The sequence below is a fragment of the Protopterus annectens genome, chromosome 4.part1, assembly GCF_019279795.1.
Source record: "Protopterus annectens isolate FY-2018-M chromosome 4.part1, PAN1.0, whole genome shotgun sequence".
In the NCBI taxonomy this organism is placed as follows: domain Eukaryota; kingdom Metazoa; phylum Chordata; order Ceratodontiformes; family Protopteridae; genus Protopterus; species Protopterus annectens.
The window spans coordinates 84,682,499-84,701,285 of NC_056734.1; the positions used below are offsets into that span (position 1 = coordinate 84,682,499).

Below are 18,787 nucleotides of genomic sequence, written 5' to 3' on the forward strand. Positions count from 1 at the left end.
GCTATGGCACAGACCCAGTTTTGAACTATCGATATCATAAATGTGCAATTAAAAACCTACATTCAGACACCTGCACGGGGATATAACGATCAATAAATTAGGTCCTTTTCTCCTCAGGCTTGGCAGCGATACTTACCTGAGACGATTCCTGTTATCCGTTTGGAGTTAAGCTCCTCACTGGCACCGTTAGGAATCTTCACGACTCTCCTCCCAGTGACGTCACCACCTGCACCGGGGGAACGCTAGCTTGCCTCGGCTCGCTCACGCTTAGGCACAGCAGCGGGTGCCGCGCAGAGTGGTACTTCTGAAGTCAGACACAGCGAGTGTCTGGTGGCCACGTATTGCCTACCTGGCAACCAACCTCTATGATTGTTTTGCCTAACCTGACAGCCTGCCCTGCCTACTTCCTCGAGCTCACTCTGACTGTCGCAGCTGCGGAATTTTGGGTTGTCTGGGAGGGTTTCTCGTGCAAGTAGGGGGTGGAGAAGCCCTAGCTCCTCGTGTTGCCAACCAGTATTTGTGCCAACTCGACCTTCGTTTGCGTCTAGCTATGATGGGGAAAAGCTTTTTACTGGTCCTGTTTGTGGGGGGTTGCGCTGTCCTTGCCAGGAAAGGTGAGTAACCAAGCAGCTAGACGATGCTCTGCGTTTGAAGTTGTGTTATGAATGTAGTAGAGTTTGCTGAGAGCCACGGTAGAGTTAGAAGATAAACAAATGTTGACAGTTTGGTTGGCGTGCTCCATTTATTGTCCATGTGGTTGTAACACTTAGGGGATTAGTATTCAGTAAAGGAGAACATGATTGTACCAGGTGTGGTTATACCCAGCTATGTTTTATGCAGAAGGGTGAAATAAAATATGCAGGCAGCCAAATTCCTCAACGGTTTCAAGTCTGTTTTGGCACTTCATGTCTGTTTCATATTATTTGCACAAAGGCTTGTCCGTTTACCTGTGAGATGCATGTCATGCGTACACATTTTCGCATGTTTTGTTGTTTATTATCACTGCTATGAAGTATATGGTTTGTAAATAACAGAAATAAAGGTTTTATCTCGAAGTTGCGTTGTTTTAATAAACACTTTCTGGTAGCGCATAGACGAAACAAGTGAGTAGAAAATACTGAAAAGTAAGTAGTACAGAGTTGTGACAGCAACGCACTTATATTTTGAGTGCTAAAGTATTCTACTTTTAGTTTATAACATTGGTACAGAAGCTGTAGCTTGACACTTGCTTACAGAACTTGGCAAACAAGCATCTGCCAGAAGGGGACGTTGCTTACTGTATAATGCAAACACTTCGGTGCTTTAAAGTCAATAAAGAGGAAAAGGTTTCATTTATTTCAGTTCTAGCTTTATCAATAGATTCAGAAAGTCTGAAGGTGACAGTTTTCATTGCCACCTTTATTATATTGATAGCCATTAGGTATAACTGCCATGATTTTTTAATGAACATGCATGTTTCTGCAAACTGCATCTGTTGTTAACACCAGCTACATCTCTCAACTTGAAAATTCTTTTCTTTCTTTTGGAGTTGCCAAACACAGTGCCAAAGTCTAAAAAATTTAATACTGTGAAAAGTAATTACATTTTCCAACTTTCATAGGAAAAAAATATATAAACCTGTATAAAACACCACATATATTTCAGTCTTAAACTGTGCTGTATTTATGAGCACGTAAAGTTTTATTATTAAAACCTGAGTACACAAATAGGTTTCAAATACCGAATACTATAATGCTAAGGGCTTACACATTATGCTGGTCGATTTAAACATGCTGTCAAAATGCAATAACACTTCCTATCTGAATATATTTTACTTTTGAGATGTGCCCATCTATTTGTCATTTATCAGAAGCAGTAAGTGAGAATAATTAAAATAGTATTATAGGTAGTCTCCCCATGACTGGTGGAATAAGAAAATAAATAAAGTAGCCCCATATGCAATAGAATTATTGTTGTGATTATAGACCAATCTTAAGGATAGTACAAATATATTCAACATAGCTATGGAGATAAAGAATTATTTAAGCATACCATATGCGTTTTGATGTCTTTGGCTTCAGAGTAAATTAAAAAGGAGCCAAGCAAGAAGAAGAGAGGAACAGAATGGAGGGGATTAATTACGTCCTGGGTGGCGTTGGAAAACATGAAGGCACTAATAGGTAGTTAGCAGTTTGCCTGTATCCTAGAATAGTAGGCATATATGACACTGCAATCATAACAGGCATAAATGCCAACTTTTACAAACCATTAGGATATAGTCTTTATTTGTTATGAGGAGTTCTAAAGTACTCTGTAGAGTTATTCATTCAGATGCTTCTGAAGTGTACTGCAGTTATACTTTATTCTTGACTAAAATAAATCAGACTTGAGACTATGAGTATTGTGAATGCATTTTCTTTCTAAATGGTCTAATTGCTGCAATAACTTGAACTGATTCAATGTATTGTAATACGTGTTGCCTAATGGATTACTTGTAATACCCATATTTCATGATGAGATAGTTATAATAGTACTAAAACTAAATCAGTGTAGTAAATGAAAAAAAGTCACAGCTGTCTAAAAGTTGCAAGAAACCAGGATTACTTTAACCATCCGCATTGGTAATATATGATGCATCATAGCAGACAGTTTTCAGTACCTTTTAATGAAGTTGTGCTCAGTTACTATTGCATTTGTACCGATGAGTTAAAACACAGTCTTGGAAAGAGTTGTGAACTTTCAATAAATGGTCTGAACCAAGTCATCTAGCAGTGATATGAAACCAAGAGCTTCACTCACTGATGCTATTTCTCTCTTACTGTCTACATTATTTGGTGGTAAAATGAAACTGAGGATTTCATACAGTGCTGTTATTCCTGCTAAAACAAATTAATAAACTGTTGGTTATGACTGAAAATAATACATGAATTATTTGTGGTCTTTTGAGGATACATTATGTTTGATGTGTGCTTGATTCGATTTGAAAATCCTTATGTTTTAGTCCTGAAGATTTTATAAGTCACTATCTGTACTGGTTATGTATGTGTATTTGTTCAAGCTTTTTTATAATGACAAAGTCATTTTCCTTATGGGGGCATGGATATCATGTTAATAATAGGTTAAAAGAAAAAGCTACTCACAAGTTACAGCTTATTGATTTGAATTAAACATAGTTTGATTCCCACAAACTGTCTGTTAAGGTATGATGTAATGTACTGAGTAAACCAGATGAGCTTTGTTGGACTTCCTATAAAAAGAGGCATGTATACTATATGCCTGGTTAACAGCATATAAAATTAAAATTAAGTTGTTGTCAGCTTCTTGGTGGTATATTGTTACTTAATTCGAATTTACATTTTTTTTAATGTTTGCATGCTGAATATTAGCACCTGCATTTGGTCAAGTTTACAGAGCAGTGTACCTTGCTTAAATGATGAGTTGGCATAGTGATTAAGGCATCTAGTTTATATACAGAAGGTGCAAGATTTGGGTTCTCACTTGTAATAACTGTCTAGGCTTAAAATGGCCCACAAGGGCAGTTTGCCTAATACTAAACTATGTATTTCTTATGATTAAAAGTATGAAATCAGAATGAGTTGAAAACTTATTACACATTGCCATATAACCTATATTTTTCTCTGAGACTTTTCTTCTTTCTTTGCATTACTACATTTGCTTATGCAAATTTTAGACACTAATGGCAATGAACCAATGTCATGTGATTAACATTTGCTTTGTCTGAAATGTCATGTATAAAATATATAAACATGGTTTACTTCTAACTGAGTCTCTATAAGTACAGCATGCTATTAACGAGATTATCTAGTATGTAAATATAGTCATGGTATTTCTATTTTATTTTTAGGTCTATTGTAAGGGAATGCTTTTACATTTTGCTGTTGTGTTTTCTGTACAGCACTCTGTTTTATGGACATTCTTCCATTTATCTCTTGTACAGATTTGGAGATGGAATTTAGTTTAACAGATTTTACCTTCAACATATACTATGTTTTGCCATTTCCTACACTTTCTCATTTAACCACTTGAGGGCCACAGTATACTCATTGTTTTGGAAATGAGTTGTTGCTTAATAAGGGAAATATTTTACTGTACTATGTGGGGACCTGAATGGAAGAAATCTGCACAGTCTAACTTATTCTTTCTGCTGTGTCTGCAGTTTTAGTTTTCTGTAGATTCATACATGTGATTAATATAGACATACGCATGCTGGAATGCAGCACTCTACTCTGCATTATATTCTCCCATGTGCATTGTTTTAGTTGAATACATTGATATTAAGGACTGAGTGACACAAGTTATATGGAGAGCCTAGTACCCCCCCCCCCAATAATCTATTTGTAGAACAACCAGCATGCTGCCTCCACTGTTGCAGGACTGCCAGCAGGTTGCCAGTCTGAAAGAAAGGCAGACTGTGCAGGAGTTCTCAGACTTGTAGTGTCAGATTTAGATAGTGTATTGACTGAGCGAAATGGATTATATGAATGAATACTGCTCCTGTGGTACTAACATTTACTTATTTATTTATTTAACATGAAAAAGAAATAAGTCTCATCAAGAACACAGCAACATCTTTAAATTACAAAATATGGATGTGCAAAATGTAGCCCCCAAATAAGTAAATTCTGTTACAACAATTTTTAAGCAATACAGTAAAATACAACTATATTCATCATAAACTATGTTGTCATTTTTTTTAAACATGATAGCTGGCTCTTTGACTATATTGAATAAACCCAGCCACGCATTATACAATTCTCAAATGCTGAAGCATGAAAGCAGGGGGAATAAGTATTACTGCTCTGATCAAGTAGTATTGTCCAAAGATAATAACAAACAGGTGTTACTCTCAGCAAACAAACAATAGCATCTGTGTTATCTGGTAATCTAGTCTTTAGTTCTCATCCAGCATTATATATAATATCACTATATATTCATGCCTTGCCACAGTACTAAATTATATGTGACTAGTTTGCTTCTAACATGCCTCATCTCTTGCATCCAGTGCACTGTAGTCTCACAGGTGAATGTTACCAGAAATGTTTTTGCTTAAAATATGTAGGTACCATTAGTACAATTAGAGTACTGAGAACTTCATTTGAGATAACGTTTACCAGTCACTGTGGTGAACATTATATTTCATGTGTACTTGCTCAGTTTCCTCACATTTCCTGTGATACAGAGATTAGTATATTATTTAAGAAATGTTTCAGTTTTCAGTGTGTTCCCCCTCCTGTAATACTGCCAGTGATATCTTTCTCCCCTCCTTCTAACCATTGTCAATCATTTCCTTTGATCAAGATCTAAGTGTTCTTCCTCTGACCACAGATTTAGAAAATATATGAAAGCTCTCTCCATCTTTATTTGCCATATATTAAATATCTGTTCATTTTAAAGTTGCTCGAAGTACATAATATCCGTTTCTATACTTTCCTTTTAGCCTACTGTTTACTGTTTTCCTTACGTGCAGTTAAAGCATTTTTTGTCAAGCTCTTACTTTGGACACCAAACTTTTTTCCCATTTTTCCGCCTGGATTTTTTCTTCTTGGACAGTTATTAGCTGTATTTCTGCATATGATCAAACAGATTAAGGCAGAATCCTAGCTCACATATATGTTTGTGTAGTGGCTAGTGATGCATGTAAATGGAAATTAGGTAGCAGGAGACCCCCCTCCCTTCTTAGACTGCATATTTTTTTTTTGCTACATTATTCTTGATTATTTTTTTTTCTCAAAGGGCATCTTACTTAAGTGATCAGAAAGCTATCATGCGTTTGGTGAATATCATAAAGAGATATGTATGCGACCATAAAAAGGGTCTTTGGTAGAAAGATCATTTTAATAATCTGTATGTAACATGCTCAATAAAGGTATCTTGGAATTTTTTTCTGCCAAATCCCAGATTTCATTGTAAGTCTTTCTGCAAAGGTAACACGTTCATCTCTTCCATATTTTCAAGATTACAGGTATGACAGTATCTAATATGAAGACTAATTTACCAAGTCAGTTAAGCTGCATCCAGCTCTTGCAGTACTTGAATATTTGCCTCAATGAGAGGGTGTAACTCAGTTTTGGACGTATTTAGTATTCTCTAACAATACTTGGCAAATTCATCAAAAGCTTGAGAAACAGGCTTAAAATAATTTATTCTAGCAATCATTTGCAAACCGTAGTGATATTAATTTGCCATCTCCTGTTATCTTTATGCTGATTTTTTGGTGTGCTGTTTCAAATATGCTGCTATGGTGTCTGTCACTAGCATAAGTAGGAAGGATGACTGTTGACAACCTTGTCTTTTTTCTTTATAAAGTTGGAAAGTTCGAGAATTGTGTATTCCCATCATCCCTTAGTCATTGGCTTTGTGTACAGTATCTTGTATTTATGAATAAAACTTTAGGGTAATCCCATCTGTTGTAACACTTGTGATAATTCCCAGTTAATTATATCAGAGACTTTTTGAAAATTTGTTATCAGAGCTACCACAGGTGTTCTGCTGTGCTTGATTATTGCTTGTATATTAATCCTTAATCACCCTAAATCAGGACGTAGTGTTGGCAGTTATGGTGGGGTGGGTTGGAAAGCACTGGCTGTGAAGCTAGCAAGAGAGGCTGGTATGACCCAACATGCAAGAGTGTATACAATTATGAAATGAGAAGCAATTTATCTAAAAGCTGAAGTATCATAAATGTGCAGAGAGTTAATTCATTTTCAGTCGAACTTTCACAAATAAAAAGGATAAAAATAATAATTTTAAAACTGATAAAAATCTATGAAAAGACCTACATATAGCACCATGTATTTAGCGGTGTTCTACTTGGTTATTTTCCTGATGCCTAGTCTGGTAGTCTGTAACATGTGATTATTACATGTTTACTGTCTGTCCACTTTAAATTAGTTTCTATGTGAGTGTGTTCCCGATTTTGCTATAAAGTACAAAGTAAAGTATTGCATTGTAAAAATTAGATTCATTAGCCTACTGCATGATGTGTATTAGATGGCCCCATTAGCTAGGGATGAACAGTTTACATTTATTTCTGTGCAGATAAAGCAGATTGCATTATCCTTAACATGCCCTACTACCCTGCAGAGCATAGCTGTTGCTATACCACATGATACTTTTGCATACTTGACAGCCCCTCACTGAATATTCGTTTTCTCAAGGAATAACCACACAATTTATAAGCAGAGCTGATTATGGAGCCTATCTGCACATCAGTGGTATTTCACAATGACCTATGCAGCATAGTTACTCCATGCACATGCATTACCTAAAAAACATCTCCAGCTTTGCACTGCAGTCAGCTGTCATACCAGTGTGCTGTCTACATGACTATGCATGACAGCAGCAACACCACTAGATATCCTCTTCATGTAATAGTATCTCCCTGTCTTTGGGTTTCAAGTATAAATGTAAAGAAATGATACAAGATCTAACTGTTCCATAAAGTCTTGAAACATTTCCAGTCATGTATAAAAGTAAAAACCTAGTGTGTTCTAGTATCATTACGTAGCTCATAACAAATCAGCATAAACATGTTCTTATACACCTCCATCACCACCAAACTCTTACTTAACTACCTCTTTACTGTATGTTTCGCTAGATCCATTTTGACACAAAAAGGACATCTGACCATGGTCACCTTTCTGTTCATTGTCACCACAGCATGCTGAGTCCACGTGCTATTTGATAGTCCTGTGGTTTATAGGTAAATACTAGGTTATTAGTCTGCAGACTTTTACAAGTCTAGCCAATAACTGGAAGTCAGAGACAAACCTTGTACATTGTATCTGTGAGGAAAAGACCTTAACCATCATGCCAACCTCACCCCCCCAACATTCAGAAAGCACCAGGTTCCACATAATCCCGGTGTGATTATGGATGAAAGTACAAGCAACGATCCTGTATTTTCTTCCACTCATTTTGTCACTGGCCAGATTTCTGTGTCTTAAAAAAATCATTAATTGCACAACTGTTTTGCAACTTACTTTTCAACTTCTTTGGACTTCTTCTCTTGCACGCTATACCTGAAATATTGTTATTATGTTGATACACCCCAGTAGCTGCTATGACCTCATTGTTCAGATTTTCCTTCTGCTCAACCACAACTCCCAGGTTCTGGAAACTTTTTCCACTGTTTTACAATTTATTTCACTTGTCAGCTTCTTCCGATTCTCTCATTTGCTACCACGATCATTCTTTTGTCTGTGCTCGGTTTCATTCTATATGCTTTCAGGTTTGCATTCAAGTTTCCTGTCATTTACTAACGTTTCTGTTTAGAGTCTGTGTGTAGTATAACACTGTCTCCACACAAAAGCTTTGTTGATCTAATCTCTTGCATTTGATACTCTCACCCTTATTTACACAGTATTATTATTATTATAGTTACTACCACAGAGGATACTTTAGCACTCACCCGAATAAAGCCTGAGGTTTTCTGCCATCATTTCCAAAAGCATTACAAATGTCTAGGGGTAACCCATCCTTTCCTGATTTCATTATTATTTTTTTAATTTGTAGTTTCCTTGCTTCCTGCTTAGATTGTGGCCACTTCATTTAGTTTCAGGACTTACTGCTACATCATTTTCAGAAGCATATTCTGGTCAGTTCTGTACTCTTTGCATATGTGTGCCTGTAAGAGAGTTCCCATAACTCAGGTTATTCAGTTTATCCTGACTTGTTTTTCTTTACGTGAATAAGTCCTCTATCTTACTGAGGTTTGTCCCTGCTGTGACATTAATTTCCCAGTATTCTGTGAAGTAGCGGTGCTATTTACACAAATCACTTACATCTGAAGTAGATTTTCCTTCTTTCTTTTTTTTTTCTTTGAGTATCTCATTTTGTAGTATCTTTCATTCTGGTCATAACCATACTAACTTCTTTATTTCAGAAGTACAGAGCATGGTTAAAAATTCAAGCTTATTTCATAATCCAGTGCTTTGGCATGTTTCACAAGATTCAGTACAGAAGAGAATTCCAGAGTTCACATTTAACATGGATTATCAAGCAATGAGGACATAATTATGAACAATTAGTCAGTTAAAATCATCTAATTAAGTTAATTTTAGGTTTGCAAAGGCTTAATGTGTGACATTTTAAATTCTATCACCAGTCTTAATACTATGTTTTCTAGCAACATCCCTTCCCTATCTGCCAACACTATAAATTCCAAGATATAATTTCCCACTATAGTCATATTCCTGTTATGCACACAGTTCACATGGTATGGTGCAGTATTCTTATGTCTTGTCTGTTTAACATTATTGAAATGTTCTAGAGTTCTAATCGAAACCTGAGTCTAGTTTTGCCTATGTAAACCAATCCGCATAGACATGAGATAATATAAATAACAGTATTAGTATTATAATGTTCAGTATAAGAATATATCATTCCATTAATAAATTGAATGATATTAGCAATAAACATATATCTATTACATCTGTCTCAGTGAGTGTGGGCTGTGACAGTCAGTGGACATTATTTGTTTCAGTACGACATTTGAAATATATGTGCCTACCCATTTCCACAATATTTCTGCATCATTTATATGACATGCACATAATATAGGCAAGCAATGGTAAAACAGGGAATCATCACACAGTACATTCCAGTGAGATGTTTACCAAAGATATCAAAAATTAAGATAATGTACAGTTAGAATCAAGCAGGCAAAATATTCTACTCCCTCTGAAATGTTTCTCTGTTCTGTCCATCTTGCACATGATTTAAACCACTCAGTAATTATGCCATGTTGCATTGCAGCCCTTAATATAGACCATAGCCATAACTTCCTTTCGTTAGCTACTGCAAAGAAAGAAAAGCCACTCTACTTTCACATTCTCCATATTGTAAGCTCTCTCAAAAATTCACCCACTGGGGCATCAGCTATTACATCACTAAGTTTGTAACTTGAGCATATGCTGCAGTGTCTTTTTCATGACATTTAGTCATGATTGTCACTTAATGATTCCAAATACAAAACACAATTGTTTTAAAAACTCAGACCTAGCTATTCAAGAATATAATGCACATTCCATGATGGTTCTTATCTGCTGTCGTAACAGTAGTGTAGTTCATAAAACTGAATCTGAAGCATGTCCCAGTCTTGTGTATGTGCAACATTGCTCACAATCCCTTTAGGAGACTTTTTACAGTGTTCTCAAAAGTTGGTGGTATACCGAGTCTATGCACTGGTCTGCATTCATGGTAAGGAGGGATTTATAAACGTTCTGCCATCTGTTGCCATGACAGCATATCAGGTGCATTCGCATAACATGCTAATATGGTAATCCAGTGTAGTGAGAGTTCCCATTGGGGTGGAGATTTTGTGTGGTTGTGGTAGTCTGCTTGCACCACGGGAGACTCGGTTACTGATAGTTTTTTTTTTTTAATTTACAAGTTTTTCTTTTTAATTCAGTGCTGATGTGCTGCGTAGCTCTGGTAACTGTGCAACACATCATTGGGGAAGTGGGAATGAGTGCAGTCACAAGCTCTACTCCATCTGGAAGTGTATGGTATAAGTGTGACTGGCCTGCATACAGATGGAGTGATGTTTTGTGAACTGTGCATGATCTTTAGTGGGGGTTGCTTGAATTTTTGATTCATGCATGAAATAATTTCCAAGAGCATTAGTACATTGTACTGTAACAAACCAGCCATGTTCTGTTTCACTCAGTTTTTTTGAAAAGGGGACCAAAGTAAAAAAAAAAAAAACAACAACTACAAAAAAAAAACAGTATAATACTGTTAGTAAATACTTACCAATTATAAAATCATCCACAAAAAAATGCATATCGTATTAGTGGGGATTCCATTTCTACATCAAGAAATGATCATGTATATATTGATAGCATCATAGAACATTAAAAAAGTCATGAAAATACATACCATTACATTCAAATAATACTGTGGAGAAATGCATACCATTGAATTGGGGGGGGGGCTATAACATTACCCTGTTTGTTTGAATAAAATTCTGTATAAGAAAGGGAGTTATTTACAAAAGGAACTGTTAAGGAAGGAGAGGGAACTGATTTTACATGCTTTGATTCCTTTAATTGATTAGTTGTTTATAATTGTTTTAATTGCTTAATCATCATCTTTCGGCTTTTCCCATTAGGGGTCGCCACAGCGGATCATCTCTTTCCATTTCTTCCTATCCTCTGCATCTTGCTTTGTCACACCAACCGCCTGCATGTCCTCTCTCACCACATCCATAAACCTTATCTTAGGCCTTCCTCTTTTCCTCTTACCTGGCAGCTCCATCCTTAGCATCTTTTTCCCAATATACCCATCATCCCTCCTCAGCACATATCCAAACCAATGCAATCTCGTCTCTCTTGCTTTGTCTCTAAACTGTCCAACATGAGCTGACCCTCTAATATACTGATTCCTAATCCTATCCATCCTAGTCACACCGAGTGCAAATCTTAACATCTTTAACTCTGCCACATCCAGCTCTGACTCCTGCCTTTTTGTCAATGCCACTGTCTCCAACCCATATAACATAGCTGGTCTCCCTACTGTCTTGTAGACCTTCCCTTTCACTCTTACTGGCACCCGTCTGTCACAAATCACTCCTGACACTCTTCTCCACCCATTCCACCCTGCCTGTACTCTCTTCTTCACCTCTCTTCCACATTCACCATTACTCTGAACTGTTGATCCCAAGTACTTAAACTCGTCCACCTTTACCAACTCTACTCCCTGCATCCTCACCATTCCTTTACCCTCCCTCTCATTTACACACATATATTCTGTCTTAGCCCTGCTGACCTTCATTCCTCTGCTCTCTAGAGTATATCTCCACCTCGCCAGAGTCTCCTCAACCTGATTCCTACTCTCACTACAGATCACAATGTCATCTGCAAACATCATAGTCCACAGGGCCTCCTGTCTGATCTCATCTGTCAACCTGTCCATCACCACTGCAAATAAGAAAGGACTTAAAGCTGATCCTTGATGTAATCCCACCTCCACCTTAAACGGATCTGTCACTCCCACTGCAGTCCTCACCACTGTCACACTACCCTTGTACATATCCTGTACCACTCTTACATACTTCTCTGCCACTCCCGACTTCCTCATACAATACCACAACTCTTCTCTAGGCACCCTGTCATATGCTTTCTCCAAGTCTGCAAAGGCACAAATGCAACTCCTTCTGACCTTCTCTGTATTTCTCCAATAACACTCTCAGAGCAAACATCGCATCTGTAGTGCTCTTTCCTGGCATGAAACCATACTGCTGATCACTAATCATCACCTCCCTTCTTAACCTAGCTTCTACTACTCTCTCCCATAACTTCAAGCTGTGACTGATCAATTTTATCCCTCTGTAGTTACTGCAGCTCTGCACATCACCCTTATTCTTAAAGATAGGTACCAAAACACTTTTTCTCCACTCCTCAGGCATCCTCTGACTTTCCAAACTTTTATTAAACAATCTAGTTAAAAATTCCACTGCCATTTCTCCTAAGCATCTCCATGCTTCCATTGGGATGTCATCTGGGCCAACAGCCTTTCCATTCTTCATCTTCTTCATAGCTGTCCTTACTTCCTTCTTGCTAATCTGTTTCACTTCCTGATTCACTATCCCCACATCACCCAGCCTTCTCTCTCTCTCATTCTCTTCATTCATCAGCCTCTCAAAATACTCTTTCCATCTACTCAACACACTCTCCTCTCTTGTGAGTACCTTTCCCTCACTATCCTTTATCATCCTTACTTGCTGCACATCTTTCCCAGCTCTGTCCCTCTGTCTAGCCAATCAGTACAGGTCCTTTTCTCCATCTTTAGTGTCCAATCTCTCATACAACTCTCCATACGCCTTATCCTTAGCTTTCGCCACCTCTCTCTTTGCCATGCGCCTCATCTCCTTATACTCATGTCTACTTTCTTCATCTCTTTGACAATCCCACTTTTTCTTCGCCAGCCTCTTCCTCTGTATACTCTCCTGTACTTCCTCATTCCATCACCAGGTCTCCTTGTCCTCCTTTCTCTGTCCAGATGTCACACCAAGCACCTTTCTAGCAGTCTCCCTTACTAGTTCTGCTGTAGTTACCCAGCTATTCGGTAACTCTCCACTGCCTCCCAGTGCCTGTCTTAACTCTTCCGTAAACTCCACTTCACAATCAGCCTTTTTTAACTTCCACCATTTAATCCTTGGCACTGCTTTCACACTCCTCCTCCTCTTCTTGATCACCAACGTCATCCTACAGACCACCATTCTATGCTGCTTAACTACACTTCCCCCTGCCACCACTTTACAGTCTCCAATCTCCTTCAGACTGGCCCTCCTACATAGGATATAATCCACCTGTGTGCATCTTCCTCCACTCTTGTACGTCACCCTATGCTCCTCCCTCTTCTTAAAATATGTATTCACCACAGCCATGTCCATCCTTTTCGCAAAATCCACAATCATCTGACCTTCTGCATTCCTCTCCTTAACACCATACCTACCCATCACTTCCTCATCTCCTCTGTTCACCTCACCAACATGCCCATTAAAGTCCTCTCCAATCACTAGTCTCTCACCCTTGGGTACACTCCCACAACTTCATCCAACTCACTCCAAAATTTCTCTTTCTCATCCATCGCACACACAACTTGTGGAGCATATGCACTAACAACATTCATCGTTACACCATCAATTTCGAGCTTCATAAACATCACTCTGTCAGACACTCTCTTCACATCTAAAACACTCTTGGCATATTGTTCCTTTAGTATAACCCCTACCCCATTTCTCCTGCCATCCACACCATGATAGAACAATTTGAACCCGTTTCCTAAACACCTGGCCTTACTTCCCTTCCATCTGGTCTCTTGCACGCACAATATATCAACCTTCCTTCTCTCCATCATATCAGCTAGCTCTCTTCCTATACCAGTCATACTGCCAACATTCAAAGTTCCTACCCTCACTGCTACACTCCTAACCTTCCTTCTCTCTTCCTGCCTTCGGGCATGCCTTCGCCCTTCTCTTCTCCTTCAGCCAACAGTAACCCAATTTCTGACAGCACCCTTTTGGCTAACAGTACTGGTGGCGGTCGTTGTTAACCCGGGCCTCAACCGATCCGGTATGGAAATATGAAATTTTCGTGCCATAAGTTATGTGGCAGAATTTTTATGCCGGATGCCCTTCGAGACGCAACCCTCCCCATTTATCCGGGCTTGGGACCGGCACAAAGAAATGCACTGGCTTGTGCATCACCAGTGGCTGGGTTTTAATTGCTTAATGATCTCTGTTATTTAATGTCTAAAATGTTCTATGTACATAGTCATCTAAGGCAATTCTTACCAAGATCCTAGGCCACAGAACAAAGTTTCATTTTTTAGTCAATTTGAGTGGTTCATTAATTTTCTTGGTCTATGAACTATAACAAGTGCATTTTTCTTGGCCCCCCTCACAAATTTACCACCTTTTGACATATTCTCTTTTACAAAGTAACATGTGCAAAAACAGATAATGCGTATTCATTAGTGCTATACTTCTTTACATGTTCTTTCAATTCAAATAAGTAAGCCAACCTACTTCATTTATGTGTAACATTTTATTTATTTTTATTTATTTTATCCAGGTAAGTGAACTGGTACATAGATACTTTTTAACTGAATCCTTAGACAAAGTAATGTTAATAAATAAGTGAACAACTCAGTTCTTAGATAGGATGGCGATGCAAGACTAGCACTTAACAAACTCATGAAGAAAAATACAAATAATAGACATTATAAGGCAAGAATATCAAATTTGTATGCAAGAGTTCAAAATCAAATAGAAGGAAATCAACAGAGAGCATGGCTGAACAAGGTAGGAAGCGCTTTTCTCATACAGAGAATGCACAAATATTAAATATGATAAAGTAGAGTCGAAATAGTGTAATGGTCCACATACTGTATAAAATGTGCTTACAATTCAGGTGCACATCAGATGAGATGGAGATTATTGTGCACAAAGCTGAACAACATGTACTTCACTGCTATTAATACTGAGGACTGTCATCGTACCTTATCGTATCAAAATGTATAGTACAAATGAAACAACAGCACTATTAGTACATGATCAAAAAGTAAGGCCATAGAGAATCTAAAGAATGTCTGACTTATACAATTAAATAAAGATAACAATCCCCTGGATTCTGCAAGCCCTGCACGGCATGCAGGATCAGTGCAAGAGCTCCAGCAGGCAATATGTCTGCTGTGCGATCCAGGAATAGCCTGTAGAGGCGTGCACGAGCACTCCTGCAATAATCCTGCACGGTCTCAGCTCCTGTGTGGAAATTACCCCATTTGCAGGAGAAATCCATGCAAATTAGGTGAATTTGCGATCCAGGAAGCTGGAAACCGGCCGTGCAGGACTAGTGTAATCTGCAGAAATATACTCCGACAGTTAACGGAGTACATTTCTGCAAATTCCAAAATGGAGCCATGACAGCTCCAAATAAAGGGTGCATATCATTCAGGAAGCATGCCAATGGCCAAGTATAAGGTCATTGGCATTGCAAACAGTTGAAAAAAAAATAATCAACTTTTATTTTTTTTAGCCAATCTCAGTTGTTTAAGCATAGGGCAGTAGCGCGCAAATGGGATCAGGAGGAAAATAAGAAAATAAACCTAAAATAAGCATTCTAACTAAAATCACTATTCTGCCATTATAGTCAATGGCAGGCAGAAGACAACATGGCCAGTGAGTAGTGGTTGCTAAGGGGGGATGCTCAGTGTGAGACATGTAAGTATGCATTAGCAGGCAGTCCTACAAAAATGAGGGGAATGATAGTGAATCCCATATTTCCCCAGCATGCTAGTCAGCTCTCAATAGTGTAAGAGCAGGAATAGCTTGGAAAGGGGGTGTGTCTGAGTCTGCCTAGCACTCTTTATGTTGCCTAAGCAGGTGTGCGCGCCGTGCATCAGGTTTCAAAGAAAAAAAAAGTAAACCAGGAAATAGCAGCTATGTGCACATTTGAGCACTGTGTTTGCGCAGAGCATCCCTGGGCTTAAACAGGAAGGCAATGGGAAGGGAAAACAGTAGTAGGAAGCTAATCAAGGAGAACTAGCATAGCTGGCAGGTGAAATGCATCAGAATCAGTCAATTACATGGGCAGCAGACCAGCCCAGCCCAGAACACTGCTATAAACTATGCACACACCTTCCCCTCTGGTTTTTCCCATACTCTACACCACTGGTGTATATAAGTGGGGAACTTTTAACAAACAAAACTACAAATGATAGGGGCTGTACCAGGCATCATACAACAACATGTGCAAGAGGCTGAGGGTGGTGAGGATGTGAATGCTGCCAACCAATGCACAGTGAGGAGACGGAGAGGAGTGTACGGATCCAGGGTAACTTACCAGAGGCAACATGAGCTGGAGATAGTGGAGCACTATAGGGTGGACAGGGACCTCCTACAGCAAATTGTTGAGCTGTGCCGGCCATGCCTGACACACAGAACTGACAGAGAGGAACCCATCCCAGTGGATACCAAGGTATGTGTAGGCCTAGGAATACTAGCCACAGGTACCTCCCAAAGCTCAACTGGGGATATCATGGGGATTTCACAGGCATCTGCATCCAGAGTATTCCCCAAGTTCCTAGATGCCATGTCAGAACATACAAGTGAGCACGTATATTTCCTCAACACCCGTGAGGTGTTGGCCAGCAATATGCATCTCTTCCACCAAACAGCAGAATACCCTGAGGTAGTGGGTGCTATAGACTGCACGCACATACGCATCAAAGCACCACCCGGTGATCACGGTAGAGTCTACATCAACTGCAAAGGCCTCCCCTCCATCAACTGCCAGGTCGTGTGCAATGCCCAGGGCATTATAATGAATGTGTGTGCTGGATGCCCTGGAAGCTATCACGATTCCCACATCTGGCATCTGAAGCAGCTGTATCAGAGATTTGCCAATGGGGACATCCCTTATGGTCACCTAGTGGGGGATGCTGGTTATACACTGGAGCTGTGGCTGATGACACCCATCAGAAATGCACACACACTCGAACAAGAACGCCATAATGAGGCACACGCACAGACCAGACTTATAATAGATCTTGTGTTTGGGATACTCAAGTCACAGTTCCAGTGCCTGGACACATCTGGTGGAGCCTTGCAGTACTCACCAGCTACATGTACTCAAATTGCTATGGTATGTGCCATGCTGCACAATATGATCCTGCAGAAACAGCTGTAGCAGGAACAGCACAAGGCAGGGCCACACAGCCCCCCACCAATGCCAAGGCCTGCACAGGCACAGAGTGACTCAGAGGAGGAACAACCTGAGCCTGCCCCAGTAAGCAGATGGAGGCATGCCCAGTATGCCCTGGCCTTGGCAAAGAGGCAACTCATAGCACATACACTGACACAGTAGGGACCCAGGGAATGACACCTTTCTCTGACTCACAGATACAGTAAAAGGGATGCTAAACATGACACTACCTGTGCACAACCATGTATAGGGAGTGTACTATGTGCATCCGACATAGGCAGCCCTCCAGCACCATTCTCAATACTGACGCACCCACAAGGTAAGTCAATCAATCTACCAGTTGCCGAATGGAGTAGAATGTGTCATTACCTGTATCTATGGTATGGATGTGAGCATGCAAAGGAATCAGTGACTGAATGGTATGCTAGCAAATAGTAGATAACCACAGTGGCACCATGACATCTGTAACAAATACTGGAGTCACCATAGTAGCCAGTACTACATAGGGTAACAAAACCCACTGCAGGAAATGTGCTGGGTGACATATGTGCCCATATGATTCACACATGCTAGTCAGGGAGGTTCACATACCCAACAACAGTCTCAGCCAGCAGACAGGTGTAGACAAGCACAAACAGAGCATGTGCTATGGCCTCTGAATGATGCCTATGGGTAACCCCCCCCCCCCCCAGGCCTACACAGACAGACTACAGCAGGTCAGGTAGTGGGATGTTAGTTCTGAAGGATAGGATGTCAGACACTAATATGCAGGGCAACCAAAGCTAAGACCTGTAGTACACTGATATGCCTCTAGCCACCATGATAGGTTAGAATACAGAATGAAATGGAATACCTGACATACCAGTACAGTCATAGCAAATTTGTACCAGGTGTGCCCCCCATCCTATGTAGACATGTAGAAACAGAAAGGTGTGCCCCCCAATCATGTGTAGAAATGTAGAAACAGGCAGATGTGTCCCCCCAATCTTGTGTAGAAATGTAGTAACAGTCAGGCGTGCCCTCCCAATCCTGTGTAGAAATGTAGTAACAGTCAGGTGTGTCTCCCCAATCCTGTGTAGAAATGTAAAAACAGTCAGGTGTGTCCCCCCACAACCCTATGTAGAAATATAGTAATAGTCAGGTGTGCCTCCCCCCACTCCCATGTCGACATGTAGAAACAGTCAGGTGTGTCCCTCCCCCCAATCCAGCATAGATATGTAGTAACAGTCAGTTGTGCCCCCCAATCCTGTGTAGAAATGTAGAAACAGTCAGTTGTGCTCCCTCACTCATGTGTAGACATGTGGAATCAGACAGGTCTGCCCCTTCCCCCAATCCAGTGTAGAAATGTAGTAACATATATGATTTGGTATAATACGAGTGGAGCACAGATGCCCAGAAGTTGCCAAGGTAGCAGGATAGGTTGTAGCATTTGCACAATATGCAGGTCTGTGTTTGTTAGGATGGTGTGTGTTTCATAATGTGTGAAAGTGGTCAGTATGTATGCATGCTGAGGTAAGACCTGGTGGCCATTGCCCACTACTGATGGTGACAGGGACAAGTCCTCACAACTGCAGTGC

The 18,787-nt window shown here is 39.7% G+C and overlaps 1 protein-coding gene across 1 annotated transcript in view; it reads left to right on the top strand.

Moving 5' to 3' along the window:
* The first annotated feature begins 253 nt into the window (after window positions 1-253).
* LOC122801175 (calsyntenin-2-like) overlaps window positions 254-18,787 on the top strand; it is a 2,452,991-nt gene continuing 2,434,457 nt past the window's right edge. The window contains exon 1 of the mRNA XM_044070739.1: window positions 254-614. Within this exon, the coding sequence (XP_043926674.1) occupies window positions 551-614 (64 nt within the window). The 5' untranslated portion in view covers window positions 254-550. The remainder of the gene's footprint in view (window positions 615-18,787) is intronic.